General features: G+C 39.3%; 1 protein-coding gene across 1 annotated transcript in view; it reads right to left on the reverse strand.

Annotated features, from left to right (window-relative positions):
- Window positions 1-15603, reverse strand: part of LOC138057411 (von Willebrand factor A domain-containing protein 7-like) — a 35348-nt gene that overhangs the window by 2545 nt on the left and 17200 nt on the right. The window contains exons 6-9 of the mRNA XM_068903439.1: window positions 14149-14452; window positions 12555-12824; window positions 11772-12074; window positions 2275-2538 (exon numbers count right to left, since the gene is read on the reverse strand). Of these exons, the coding sequence (XP_068759540.1) occupies window positions 2275-2538; window positions 11772-12074; window positions 12555-12824; window positions 14149-14452 (1141 nt within the window). The remainder of the gene's footprint in view (window positions 1-2274; window positions 2539-11771; window positions 12075-12554; window positions 12825-14148; window positions 14453-15603) is intronic.

Raw genomic sequence — 15603 nt, forward strand, 5'->3', positions numbered from 1 at the left:
CTGTCGCGGAGGAAAGATGTGTAGGGGCGACTTGAGAATAACACAAAGATAGGAGACACTCAACCTTCGTGCGCCGGGCTCGTTAATTGTAGATGCGAACTTTTTTTTTTTGGGGGGGGGGGGGGGGAAGCAAATAAGATGGTGGGAATCAAAAGCGAGCTTTTAGTCGGTATGATGGTAACTTACTTGCTTCTAAATTTTTCCGCTCCGTTTTGTGGACAATAAAATCAAGAAAAGACAAACGCCCATCATTTTAGGGCTTAAAGGGGGAATTGCATAGACCTCCTTCATAATGGCGGCCATATAAAATATTCTGTTGTTTTAATGCTAATAAGGCTTTCTAGCCTCGCTACGACGAGCAAACTTCAAAAGAATATTTGCTTCAAAATGAGGCCAGTAGGTCTAATTAACATAAATACAAAAGAATGTAAATGTGGTCGCCTTTTATGAAAGTGGCTCAGCAAACATTTTCGAAGCAAATTCTTGGTTTGCACCGACGTGACAAGGCAGTCATGCTGGATGGCAGTACGATACAATTATTTCTTTTCGCAGAATTTGCATAATAATAAAGTTTAGTTCCCAGCAGTGAGACAGGATATTGTTCCTTGCCATCCAACATGGCTCCTTGCCATCCAACATGGCCACCATGACGTCACATACAAACCAGCAATAGGCCATTTCCGAGTTCATGTCTGCCTCCTCTTCAAAGCGAGTCTAAGTCTAAGTTTTCGTTCATATGTAAAGTAGAACTAATTACCATCACAAAAACTTTGCACTTAGACTCGCTTTGATGAGGAGGCAGATATGAACTTGGAAATGGCCTTTTGGATGGTGAGAATCCTTGCATACGGAGCCCGCGCCCGCATTACGCGCGGCAGTCAAAACTGTGCTATCCTGTCAATCATTTTCCCTTTCATCGGAAACGTTGCGTCTGTGCGCAAACGATGTTGTTGCCGATCTAAGTTTTTTTTTTCGCGAAATTAACACAAATAAATACAGTATCAATACAGTTTTGAGGTCTTCTTACACTTGATTCGAAAATATCATACTGAATTCGTCTGAAAATAGTTAGAAAAAGCACAAATAAAATCCTAAGCACAACAGCAGACGTTCGAATCGCCGCTCGCCGGCAACCCAGTTTTGGCGCCAAAGTTTGTTGACAAAATAGTTGCCACAAAACCTTTTAAATGGTTTTCTGGTCCTTTAAAGTGGTATTATGATCAAAAAATCATTTCCTTTTTTTCTTCAGATTTTGAAAGCGTGTTCGCTTAACACCTAACTGGCAAACTTTTGAGCTTTGAGCTTTATCCGAAGGCTTTTTACTTTTAGTGTAAGTTTTGGATTTCACGGTCCGCCATTACTCACGTTCAAAACTGACCGATTGGACATCAGAGGGTTAGATAAGCCATTTCTGTGTTTCACTTAAATAAATAAATAAATAAATAAATATTGCTAGTGCTAATCACCCTTACTTGCAGTTGAGCACTGAATTGCGAAGGGCGCAGCTCACGATATCGGGCTGAAAGTATACAAAGGCGCCTCTGACTGCCGCTATACAGTCCATGTTTGATGTCGAAGCACACCACCACAGCTAGATGTTAATTAGCTGTGAGTCGATTTAGATGAGGGAGGAAAACCGGAGTACCTGGAGAAAAAACCCTCGAGTCAGGTTGAGATCGACTGAAACTCAGCCCACATGCTGGCCGAGGCCAGAATTGAACCCCCGCTTGCAGTGGTGGGAGGCCCGATAGATAACCACTAAGCCACCCTGACTGCCACTTCCATACCGACGCAGCAACACAGGTGTTTTAGAAACTAAACCCTGTACTGAAAAGAGCAAGGCCAAAGAAAACGGTCACTTAAGGCGAGGACAACAGTAACTGTTGCTTGTTCCTAGTGACTCATTGTGAGCCAATGTTCTTAAAGGGACACTGTCACGGGTTGACATGCGCAGTAGCATTCACTCTCTCCGAGACTTGTCACGCTCGACCGCCATTATGGAAGTTGAAGAATTCTGCATATATTTTGCATTAAATCAAGTTTATCTAAAGCAAATGCTATCTTTATCTAAAGAAACTTCCCCTCTGTCTTCGACCTTTCTTTTCCGCCCTGAGTTGATGCATTTGCCGCCATGTCCGGATCCTCCGCTAGACGCCATTTTGAATTTGTGATCGCTAGTAACTTGAAAAAGTCAGGTTGACTTTTTCAAGTTTCGATCAGCTACACGAGCATGCGCAGACCATGACCGTGTCCCTTTAATCTTAGCAAACCTACCAATGACTGGATGTGAAACAGGCACCTCCACATTGTGTAGCCGGCGGCGTCCTGGTACAGTGGTTAAAAAGTAATGGTCGAAATCCACGTTGGTGGCACTGCTTGATTTGACGTAGAACTCGTGCTCACCATTCCTGCCAGAGATGGTAAGAACCCAGGCCCCTTTCTTAGGGTTGTCGATTTGGTAGACGGAGATCTGAGAGAGATTGAGTTTCCCGGATACTATTATAGAATCATCTGGGTCTTTCAAGGTGATTCCCTCTCCTGTAATGGAAACAGAGCATTAAAAACAAGGTGAACGCAACATAACTCCAAACACGGTTTCACTGGCGAAAAATGTCTGATTGGTCGAAGCCTTGTCATGTGACTTCAATAGCTCAAATCAAACATGGCTCCCAAACATTCATAAAAGCTAACCTTTAACAGGCCTAATTAGGACTAAAGAAAAGTTTCTAGGCCTAAGGTTAGCTTTTCTTAATGTTTGGGGTACTTTCTGTATAGATATTCTAAATGTTAATCTAAATGCAAATGAGAAGTTGGCTTGACACGAAGTACTAGCCCTTTATCCGATCTCCGTCGATTAAAAAAAAACCTTTTTCAGGCCAGTAAAACGGACAAATGTTTTGACTGCATAGTGCGTTTTTATGCCAGCGAGATTCTCTGTTTAGTTGTGGCCCACCGTACTTTTTAGCCAACAGTGCTACGAGGGAAATTTCTCAACAATTTCAAGGTCAACGCGAGTCTAGTTTGCTGTGACAATGTTTGAGTGGAAATTTGTTTGTGGAGCTTACCAGCTAATGGATTACGATCTTGATTTCAATTTCATGCGTTTATCTTTTAAAAAGTGGAACAAAAAAGATACCACTAAATTTCCAAATGGTTTCTCTTCCCGCTAAATATTTACACACTGTTTCCGCGGGAGCCCGCATCTAACAGAAAATGTTAAGATTTTCGCATTGTTTTCCAAAATTAAGTTGTTAAAATTGCCATTCAAGTGGTCCATTGAGGAAAATTTATTAAGACCGAGGGGAAAATTTAGAAATGTATTTCAGTCATTCAAAAATAAATTTTAAAGTGAATTTAGCAGTAATAATAATCTGGAAAGAAGCAGACTAACAACAATTTTTATAAAAGTGACGACACATTTGAAATTAAAGACATGTTTCGGTCGTGCAACGACCATCTTCAGTTGAAAGTAGAATTAATTTGAAGTTACATTTGAATTTATAATATGCTAAACAAAGATAAATAACAACGTGAAATAAATTGGGAATCTAACAAAATAGCCAAAGGTAACAAAAAAGAGTGTACAATGGAACATGTTGATTAGAACGAGAGAGTTAAATTAACGTGATATAATTGCTTATTTAAAGAAGGTTGCTCCCAGGAAATATGTAAGGCCTCTTTTATCTTGACCTGGAATTTTGTGGTCGCACGGTCTATAACTTCAAAACATTCCGCAGAGCAGGAGTTACGGCATGCCTCGGATTGTTGAAGGTGTTTAAAGATATGTGAGGTCCTGTCCCTGTTTAAGTGTTCGCGAATGCGTGTCGAGAGGTGTCGGCTGGTTTCGCCGACATAGCAAGAATTACAGCTTGCACAGGTAAACTTGTAGACAACATTCGAACAGAGTTCAACAGGCACAGGGTTCTTCACACTAAACATGTTACGGATCTTGAAGGAAGAAAAGGCTAGCTTAACATCAAGATTGTTACAATAACGTTTAAGTAATTTACGTAATCTGTTTTGTGCTACAATAGAGAAGGGCCCAACATAAGGTAATTTGAAAAAATGTGTAGGATTAGAGGGAGGACTAGTAGGTGTGTTCGAAAGGGTCTGAGTTTTTGTAAGATACTGCTTTATGAATCTCTCAACGATATGACTGGGGAAAAGGTTTTTACGTAAGATTAATAACAATTTCTTGATATCCTCATGGAAGCCTATCCATGTGTTGTTGATCTTGTACGTTCTGTCAACTAGAGTCCTGATTAAGCCAAGTTTGTAAGAGAATGGGGTAAAACTAAAATAATTAGTTAATAGACCGGTGAACGTTTTCTTACGATAGACCCTGGTAATAGGAGAAAGAGGTTGACTGTTGTCAATCAGAACATCCAAAAAGGGGATTTTTTTATCCATCTCTTTTTCCATGGTGAAACGTATATTGGGATGTCTATCGTTGATGTAGTCAAAAAACAAAGTAGCGTCATGTTCAGTGTCAAATAGACAAAAAGTATCGTCAACATACCGTCGATAAAGTAAAATACTGGAGGCCTTGTAGTTTTCCAACCAGATCCTTTCATGGTGACCCATGAAAAGATAAGCCAACACCGGGGCAAGGGGAGAGCCCATTGCCACCCCATCAATTTGATCAAAAAACGAACCCTTAAACAGGAAATGTGTTTGAGCAGTGGCAAAATTAAAAAGATTTCTGAGTTCAGTTTTAGTTAGCTGGAGATCAGGGTTGCCCTTGGAGATGTAGTCAACTGCCAGGTTGACACACTCCTCCAAGGGTATGTTTGTAAACAAACTTTCGACATCAAAGGAAACCATGAACTTTCCCGATAAAGGCAATTCATCTTGACATGCTAAAGTTCGGTTTGACACACTCCATATGTCCACCTAGTATTAGCAAAACTGATGTCTTCACTTGCTTTGAACTCATACATCGCACTATGGCAAAGAAACTCATTAATAAACAACACGATGCCAAACTGGTGGCTGACCTTTCTCATCTTGCACACTCCTACGTATCTGCACATCGACCAACGACTGCCGATCGTAAGAAATACCGAATCTTGAAGGACTTGAAGAAGATACACAACATCGTGATTTTAAAACCGGACAAGGGAAATGGTGTTGTGGTCCTGGACAGAATTGCATATGACAATGGTATTCTCAAGATCATCAATGACACTTCCAAATTTAGACCTATCACGGAAGACCCCACCTTGTCAAGAGAAGGTAGGCTACAACGTTACCTCAGGAAGCTTCTAAAGAATGGCCATTTGGATCGCTGTGTTTATGACAAAATCTATCCCTCTGGCTCTCAACCTGCTAGAATCTACGGCCTCCCCAAGATGCATAAGGCCCGTGAGCCGAACTCAACTCCTCCGTTCCGTCCTATAGTTTCTTCAATTGGAACATACAACTATGAGCTGGCTAAGTATTTATGCATTCTTTTGGAACCTCATATCCCATCTGAATATTGTGCTTTAGACACTTTTACTTTTGTTCGTGAAATCAATGAATTGCCTTTATCGGGAAAGTTCATGGTTTCCTTTGATGTCGAAAGTTTGTTTACAAACATACCCTTGGAGGAGTGTGTCAACCTGGCAGTTGACTACATCTCCAAGGGCAACCCTGATCTCCAGCTAACTAAAACTGAACTCAGAAATCTTTTTAATTTTGCCACTGCTCAAACACATTTCCTGTTTAAGGGTTCGTTTTTTGATCAAATTGATGGGGTGGCAATGGGCTCTCCCCTTGCCCCGGTGTTGGCTAATCTTTTCATGGGTCACCATGAAAGGATCTGGTTGGAAAACTACAAGGCCTCCAGTATTTTACTTTATCGACGGTATGTTGACGATACTTTTTGTCTATTTGACACTGAACATGACGCTACTTTGTTTTTTGACTACATCAACGATAGACATCCCAATATACGTTTCACCATGGAAAAAGAGATGGATAAAAAAATCCCCTTTTTGGATGTTCTGATTGACAACAGTCAACCTCTTTCTCCTATTACCAGGGTCTATCGTAAGAAAACGTTCACCGGTCTATTAACTAATTATTTTAGTTTTACCCCATTCTCTTACAAACTTGGCTTAATCAGGACTCTAGTTGACAGAACGTACAAGATCAACAACACATGGATAGGCTTCCATGAGGATATCAAGAAATTGTTATTAATCTTACGTAAAAACCTTTTCCCCAGTCATATCGTTGAGAGAGTCATCAAGCAGTATATTACAAAAACTCAGACCCTTTCGAACACACCTACTAGTCCTCCCTCTAATCCTACACATTTTTTCAAATTACCTTATGTTGGGCCCTTCTCTATTGTAGCACAAAACAGATTACGTAAATTACTTAAACGTTATTGTAACAATCTTGATGTTAAGCTAGCCTTTTCTTCCTTCAAGATCCGTAACATGTTTAGTGTGAAGGACCCTGTGCCTGTTGAACTCTGTTCGAATGTTGTCTACAAGTTTACCTGTGCAAGCTGTAATTCTTGCTATGTCGGCGAAACCAGCCGACACCTCTCGACACGCATTCGCGAACACTTAAACAGGGACAGGACCTCACATATCTTTAAACACCTTCAACAATCCGAGGCATGCCGTAACTCCTGCTCTGCGGAATGTTTTGAAGTTATAGACCGTGCGACCACAAAATTCCAGGTCAAGATAAAAGAGGCCTTACATATTTCCTGGGAGCAACCTTCTTTAAATAAGCAATTATATCACGTTAATTTAACTCTCTCGTTCTAATCAACATGTTCCATTGTACACTCTTTTTTGTTACCTTTGGCTATTTTGTTAGATTCCCAATTTATTTCACGTTGTTATTTATCTTTGTTTAGCATATTATAAATTCAAATGTAACTTCAAATTAATTCTACTTTCAACTGAAGATGGTCGTTGCACGACCGAAACATGTCTTTAATTTCAAATGTGTCGTCACTTTTATAAAAACAGTAATAATAACCAAAATCATACTTAACATGTCATAGCACCTCATATTGGGTACACTAGAAGGAAAACCTTTTAGTTGCAATTATATTTTGTTATAGTTGTTCCAAGCAAAATGCCAATTGTTTGCTTTCCTCCAAATTATAGAAATAAACATAGATTAGGTTAACTCTGAATAGCCAAAACAACAATATTCTAAGTTGAGAATTTGATTCAGAAGTCCAGCTTACTAGCAGGGAGAATTTTACTGTAACAAAATATTACTACAGCTAATAATACGCTTTCACCACATTGTAGTGGGTTAATGTGACAACAAAAAATACTTAATCAGGAATTGATTTTATCTTCCAACAATAAAACAGCAGGAGGATATAAAATTAGATATGTTCAAAGTTTAGAAAACTTGTTGAAGGTGATCATTCAGTGCCACCCTCCAAAACTTTTCACAAATTTCACTCACCGTCAATATAGCAATAATTTATTGATCAAGCCTAAGCCCTCGTTTCAGTGATTAGGCCTAAGCTCTCTCTGAAATTTTAGCTTTCATTTTATGGGTTAGGGTAACTGCACTAACCCATTGATTCATATATACTTAAGACTCATATGTAAAAAATATTTCAACATTAGATGCAATGAATTTTTAGCAATTGCTGTAAATAATAGTAATCATTCCTACCATTTCAAAGGATGAATAAACTAAAGTTGAATGCAGTAAGTGTAAGAAGTAAAAAAAGTGGTCCAATTTATTTAAGCTGTATTCAATTTCCATCCTTGCTTTAGTCCCTGGATAGTGTTAAACACTCTCATGGTGGTGAAGTGAACAAACTACCCCAAGGGGGATTCCCTTACAAAAATGACTGTTGTTCTTGTTGTTCCTTTTTGGAGAAAAAATTGTGGATTTGTACTGCTTATGATACTGAGACCAAACAGCTGGCAGAGTTGTTGCAGTACATTTAAGGCTATCAATCTGAAAAATGAATGGAACTGAAGAACAATTTGGTAAGCGAGCAAATAGCTTTTACTTATGAATTATAAAATGCCAGTCATTTCTCAATTTAGAACTGGTTCCTCTAAGGGGTCAGATTTCTTTAGCCTACATACACAAAACAAGATTCTGTTACCTTTAAGATTAGGGTTGTTTTTTTTTAAAAAAAGACCCCTCCTGAGCAAAATGCATCCTCATGTTGGGATTCTCATTGATTTAATGACTTTTATGATACTATGCAAAATTGTTCTACAATAATACTCAAACACCATAAAAAAAATTTTAACCTAACTTTTTTGCAAAGTTTACTCCTTGAACCACCAGCTTAAACTTTGATACTTTGTTCCAAAAGCCAAAGCGGTTGTATAGCAATGGTGGAGGTGATGATTAATCACTTTGTTATGGTTCAAATGAAGAAAAAGAAAGTCAAAGTAATGATCGCACTTTAATTAACGCTTTCACCCCTAAACCGGCCATACTTAATATTTTACTCTGTCTAAAGCCAGAGTATTTTGCTCTGTCTAACACCAGACGATTTTACTCGTCAATGGGGAACCCCATGAAGTCAACAGTCTTACAGTACTTCTCAACATAAAGAAAATGAATTCTGTGGACTTAAACATTCCCAAATAGAAATGGCGTATATTCCAAATATGGTTACGTAAACTCTTCAAGATTTAAATTACCTGCTTCAGGAACTTCGAATGAAAATTTTGAATATTTTTCCTGAACTCCTGCAACTATGTTCACTTTTTAATGGTTTGCCCTTTAAAAGTAACATTCAGAAATAATGCAAATACAACTGAGGCTGTTTTGCATTTTCTACAAGACAAGACAACAATATCCTTTATTCAAACACAATCAATATTAAAGCAATAATACATGCTTGTGGGGTCATGTGCTAACTATAATAAAGATACACTACAGGAAATAAAAGCTTAAACCTATGTGACAAACATAGGATATCTACACATAAGGGATAAGAAAAATAAATCAATTGCTATCCAAAGATCGTATTGCAAATACACCAAATGGTAACGGTTGATTGACAAGTTCCTTGTGCAAAATGGTAGAGCATGTTTGAAGTCCAGCAGGACCAAGATGAGAAGTTATGACAAAAATTAACTTTAAACATATTTTTTACCCAAGTTATTTTACTGCCATCAAATCCAATGAGACCTTATGCATGGGACACTGTTTCTAGCTGCAGCTCCAAATCACATAATATATTAATAAATTTTGCCATCTAAGAAAAAACCAAACATGTGGGGTGTAACCAAAAAAAGTCCAAGTAAAGCTTCCTTTCAGCCTTTTCAGGAACAACCATCCACTGTCAACCATACTTGACTCAAAACAGAATTTCCTTGATCCAACAACACATGACAGTCCCCTAAAACCAAAATTACATCATTAATGTTCCGGAAAACAATAGATTTCAAAAACGGTCACGAAACTGAATCTATAGATATCTATATACATCTGTACCTACAATTCTGTTCTTCCAAACATTATTTTAACTAACATGGATTTTGATTTTGATTTTAAACTCAAATTAATTGCAAATCCGACCGTCATTTGGAAACTACTTGAACGCAAGGATCGTTGAGTTGTGACTGCTAAAAAGTATAATAACTTAGACCTTCACCAGAAAAGGGTAAATGACCTTAAAAGCAGCTATTTAAAATATTTGATACTAGCTAGGGTTACGTTGCCAATGACACAATCACATTCAAAATCAAATTCACATCTGATCGAATCATTGATCATTAATGTAGAGGTGCCGATCGTAAGGTGTAACGCAGAAAAAAATAACCTTCACGTTGGACAATATTGCCATTTCCTTGCCACCTGGTACAAGCCAATTCACACATGAACGGAAACCTTGGGAATCCTCCTTTCTGCACATTACAGTAACTTTTTGTACCCGGTGGCAACAAACTTTCCACATTAAAAATTGCGTAAAAAACTCACCTGTTTCGCAGCTCTTATCCCACGAAATTTTCCAGGAGCAAATTTTCCGAGGATGCTGGTTGGATTGGACTTTCAAACGTTTTACACAACAAGTACGTTCTCTAAGAATACATTCCACTTGAAACTGGCGTTAAAACTAGCCTTGATCGCTCTAAAAAGAACGGAAACCAACAAGCTACCGATACTCAAACCGCAGCCATTTTTCTGTTCTTCTCGGGAGTGCTTTTTTCACGAGAGCCAATGATAGTCCCGGAAACGCGTCACGTGCCATATCGCGCGACTCATGCGCAGACATTTTTCGCCAGTGAAAAACACGGTGTGGCCCTCACGTCACGCATGCGCACAACCGTTTCACCTGGTTCACTGGCAGCCATGGACTGCTGTTTCGGCCTTGTTAGGACTCATCAACATGGCATAGCCAATTTACAACAGAACCGTTAAGGTTATATAGCGGTTACAAGGCCGTAAACTTAGTCATTGTTTCGTAATTTTTTTTTTAAAAAGCGTGATTCCAGTGTTGTCTTTAAAATGCGCTCATTATAAACATCTAAAATACCTACTAAGAGAATTTAACCATGGACATTGCCTCGGTCATATTTTTTTCCCGTTACGGCCCTGGGTTGAATAGTTGTAAATCATCCATGTCCTTAGGGCCCGCGATATTTTTGGTCAGTATCGAGCACAACATACGGTGGTTGACTCCTGTCCGGCAAAGACGCGTATCGTGGGCGATTGGCTCTTCTGCGCATTCTCAGAAGTATGAAACGATTGTGGTTGCCTTTTAGTTGTGTATAGCTTAAGACGGAGATGATACAAAACACCTTTTTTTCGATTTTAGAATCGTAATGACAAGGGATCCTGCCACTCGAATTCTGTCGATATCATCTCCTTGGGTTATTAGTATAGGTAATCACATGATTTCGAGTGCAATTTGGAATAAATAAGCAAGAGTAAATTTATTTGAAAGACGACCAAAATTTGTAGTCTTTGAAAAAAATAGCAAGTGCTTATTTTTTCCACATTGCACGAGAAATATCATGTGTTTAGCTATTAATAAATATACATGAAAAAATTCGAGATGGTTAAGCAGAAAAAACGCACGCGTATCACGCAATCAGGAAAAAAAATGAGCCATAAATTGCGCCATCCAGGGTATGCGCTTGATTTGAAAACAAAAGATTTGAATGGTCTTGACCAAACCCAATTGTTTATTAGCCAATCATAATTCAGAATGTCGACGTGTAATTTGCATCGGTATTACACTTTTTTTACACACTTGAACTGCACTGCTCTCAGCCAATGAGAATCGAGTGATTTTGTCATGTATATTATAAGGAATGTTACACGTTTTAACCTTCGAACATTTACACCACTATACCCCTTTAAAGATTTCAGTTATCTTTGTTCCCCTGCTACACAGTTCCAGCCTTGTTCTCTATTCCCCACCCCCAAATCCCAGATACTTGCAATAGCTAAACATGGTTAAATATTAAATATTTAATGACTGGTCCCGAGGAAAACAGTTAATTTTGTTTCCCGGGGAAAACATTGAAATTCGAGGGAAACAAAATGAAGTGTTTCCCGAGTGACTAGTCATTAAGTGATTTGTTATATAGCACAAAAAGAAAAACGTGCGATGGCAACAACAACGGCGGTCGTCGGTCAACATTCGCGGGTAACAGTGCACTGGTTACCCTCTGACGTCATAGATTTTGCACTGTTGCCCGCTCAGAGACTTTTGGCGGGATACAGTTTTATTGTTACATGTCATGTGACATGGAAGTAACCAATGAGAGCGCGCGCTCTTAGGGGAAAACATTCCGCTATGTAACAAAGTTGAATATTACCGTTTGTATTGTGCCGTGAAGTGCTCACTGTAACGACCATTTTTTCCATGGAATCATCCACTGGGATGTTGTACCGACTGTATGAAGCTTGACTGGCACTCCGTTTCTTCCTGTTTGACACGTTTGATCCAAAACTCACTACATTATCACCATCGAGCCCACTTCCTGTCAAAGTGTTCAGTTGTTCCAATTCCCAATCGTCTCTAAGAGCAATGGCTTGACCAGAAGTTGCCTCAGCGAGTTGGCGAAAAGCTGGATGAAGATCGCTGAGACCTCCATTGTTCAATGGGCTAGAACAATAGCCTAAATTACGTAAGAAATAAATAACAAGTGAACATGAATGAATGAATGAATGAATGAATGAATGAATGAATGAATGAATGAATGAATGAATGAATGAATGAATGAATGAATGAATGAATGAATGGATAAACAAACGAATGAACGAACGAATGGACGAATGAATGAATGAATGAATGAATGAATGGCAAAGTGAATGAGTGAGTGAGCTCTGGGTGAAGATTCCTCCGTTGTTGACTTGGTTAAAACAATAGCCTAAATTGGGTAGCAAAAAAATGAGCTGTGAATTGGTGAGTGGGTGAATGAATGAATGAAAGAAAGACATAACAAACTAATAGACAGCCTGGACAAACATTGTCTTAGCGCCTTTCTTCCGTTTAGTGTTTTAGCTTTTCTTCATTAATCAGAAGCAGCCTGTCACGTTCGAAGAGTGGGAGTTGGAACTACTCTTCGTGTAACGCTTACGAACATGTCACGCATTACCTGTAGTAAAGAAATTGATTGTCACACCATACTCGGAAGCACCGGCCAAAGCCATTACTTCCTCAATGTAATATTCCGTAGCATCCTTTGGGCCCGCATCGGTGAACACGTACATCGGGGAGCCCCATGCAGGGTCCTGATAAAGGGCCTCTAATATGCCTCTAAACGCGTACTCTGGACAGTCACCTCCCCCTCGGGCCTGCAGATTGTTGATGGCTTCCACAAACTCTACAGCTTCACTTTCATCACTGACAACTACCCAAGGGTCATCTGTGAACATTTAAATTTAAAAATGACATAGCGTTATCCTCTTTTAATGGACCTCTGTGGCTTGTACGTTTTGTTTTGTCACTTCAGACCACGTGATGTTTGTTCCCAAGGGAATTTTTGTTTTGTGTTTTCATAGGTTATGCATACACATGCAAGTGCAAAAGACGGCATTTGAAAGAAACTGTTCCCTAGAGTAACATCACAAAACGTACAAGCTAAAGGGCTCCATTTGGCGCAGTTTGGATTCCTTTGAAGTCAGCCTAAAGATTATGAAAAGCCACGAAGCATAAAGAAAGCTTTTTGACAAAAAAACCAAGTGAATTCCTAGACTATATACTGTACAGCTACTTTCGAGTAATATGAGCGAGCAGGGTATCATTTGTGGGTTGACGCCGAGTCGGACATCGAACCCGGGCCAAATTAGTTAGAGCTAGTGATTACACCACTGTGCGAGCAATGCTCTCATAACTCAAGTTTCATTTTTCTGAATCCTCGCCATCAAAGTGTTGGCCCGATGATGAAAACTTTAAACAACCTCCGCAGGTTTGACTACACTTAACATCCGCATATACGAACCTCGAACTTTCCAAGTTGTAAAAATGGTATTTACAGAAGTTCAAGGCTATCCGTAGTAGGTTCTTAATTTCGTTTTTCAGATATAAGCAGCTAAAGCCAAAATATGGGGTGTTTTTGCAGGGCTTCCTAGTTCCCCCGGTAACGTCACAAATTTAAAATGACTGAATCTTTTTCAGCAATAATCAGGTGCTTGATATGGTACCATAACATTGCTTTTAAGTAATAAAGTGTTGCAGTGTCAATCCTTCTAATAAGAACGTTTCTTTCAAGTGTTGAAACTGGTTTCAGCCACCTTCAATTGGTTATTTCCGCGAAAGATATCTACTCTATGATTTCCTCTGATGAGGACGCTGATTCCATTATATTTCATAACCACAAGAAATAAGTTTTGAACAAGACCTGTGCAGTTTGCAATTTGTTCACTTCCCCTGAAATTTCAATGTCAATTTCTAAAATAAGAAGCTGGCTCTTATCTAAAATGAAATTTGTAAAAGCCTAACAGGTTCTTAAATTCTAGGTTCTTATATGCGGGTGTTTCCTGCATTTATGGTCCCTTACCACATGTAAAGGCGCCTTTACACGACAGAGGAAAAATAGCACGGGTCCGATAAAAATTAAGGGGAACGGTTCCAATCATTTTTGTAAAGAAACAGTGAACTTTTATCCGTTCCGCTACGGGACCATAGGCGCCTATGGTGCCTGTGGTGTCTGCGGTGTAAACGTGCCTTAAATCGAGTAAAGCACCCACCGGGATAAGGGTCATTAAAAGGAGATAGGATGTACGAGACGATAGGATTATCTCGAGGGTAATTTATGATGTCAATTGCAATGCTTTTAGCAGCAGCGATCTCTCCTCTCATGCTTCCTGTATCGTCCATGACAAACATCAACGATACATCGCCTTGAACCGCCATGAAACTATCGAACGTAGTGCTGCCCACTCGCTGGCGAAGTCCATTCAGAAAGTTGCTCCCGCCTCGCTGTGAATTTCTCTTTCCTCGGCGCTTAGCCTCTGGTTTCGCGCTCAGTATATACATTATCTGTCCAAGGACCTACAGCAGGGAAACAAATCGTCACAGGAAAGTCGTTTGTCGGGGAGTTGGCCACCAATAGACAATTTTGATTGTGGCGTCAAAAGAAAATACTATTTTATCTTTTCAAAAATTTTCAAAAAAATATTTAAGAGGTTTTAGCCACGCAACAATGGGCAAAATGTAAAAGAATGTGTAAACCAAATTTCAGACTAGTAAGTCTACTTATCAGGAATACGAAAGAAAAATAAATCTGACGCCATTTATGAAAGTGGTCAGTTTGTTATTACAGTTGATGGAGTACCATGGGGTTCGCACATGCGTACATTAATGTGCACAAAAAAGTCTTTATTCTGGAGTGCTACCATTCTCGTCTCCAAATCTCTCCGTTTCTCTTGTGCTAAATCCATTGACACTTAAATAAAGTTCTTATTAACACGCTTGCTTAGCCCTCACGCGTTCCTGCCATGTGGGCAGGAAGTAAAATAGAAAGCGTACTGCTTGTCATTTTAATTCGTTCTGCGCATACATTTTTTTTTATCAGCAAACGAAAAAAACTTTTAGGTTCCATGTGATGACGTCACGTGAAAAGAACAAGAATAAGAACCCTCCGTTTCGCCGACCACTTGACCAAAAGAAAAGGAGGGATCTGGAGAGGGACAAGAATGGACCCAACTTTCTTTTACACGTTTTGCGCGTGTATTTTGACACGCGGCGTTATTTCGCGTCACGCACAGCGGATTCAGCGAAAAGTCATCTTTTACCGCGATGATTCTGGACCAACATGACAATTTGTCCAAATTGGGTAAAAATCTAGAATTATCTTAGACCAGTGAAATTGCAAAGCGAATGAATACACATCGAATCGGAGTGTCTCAGTGACAAATGAGGTGGATTAACTGCAAGGTAAGCGTCTGTCATTTGACAAAATGCTATTGGGTTAAATTACGTCGATTTCCGGTCATTGATCCTTCTTCAGATTTTTGGCAAAGAAAGTTCCGGAAAAAAATAGCCAAATAAAAGTTAATGCAACTGCGAATCCCTGTTATAATACGGGGGAAATAATGTCCCCAAACGAATGATGGCGGAAAGACCGCTAACAGAATGCAGTCACGTTTTTTAATCACAGCCAAAATCAGCCAAAATTTTCAAGTTCAAGAAGGAACGATTGC

The sequence above is a fragment of the Montipora capricornis genome, chromosome 7 (genome assembly GCF_036669925.1).
Source record: "Montipora capricornis isolate CH-2021 chromosome 7, ASM3666992v2, whole genome shotgun sequence".
Classification (NCBI taxonomy): Eukaryota; Metazoa; Cnidaria; class Anthozoa; order Scleractinia; family Acroporidae; genus Montipora; species Montipora capricornis.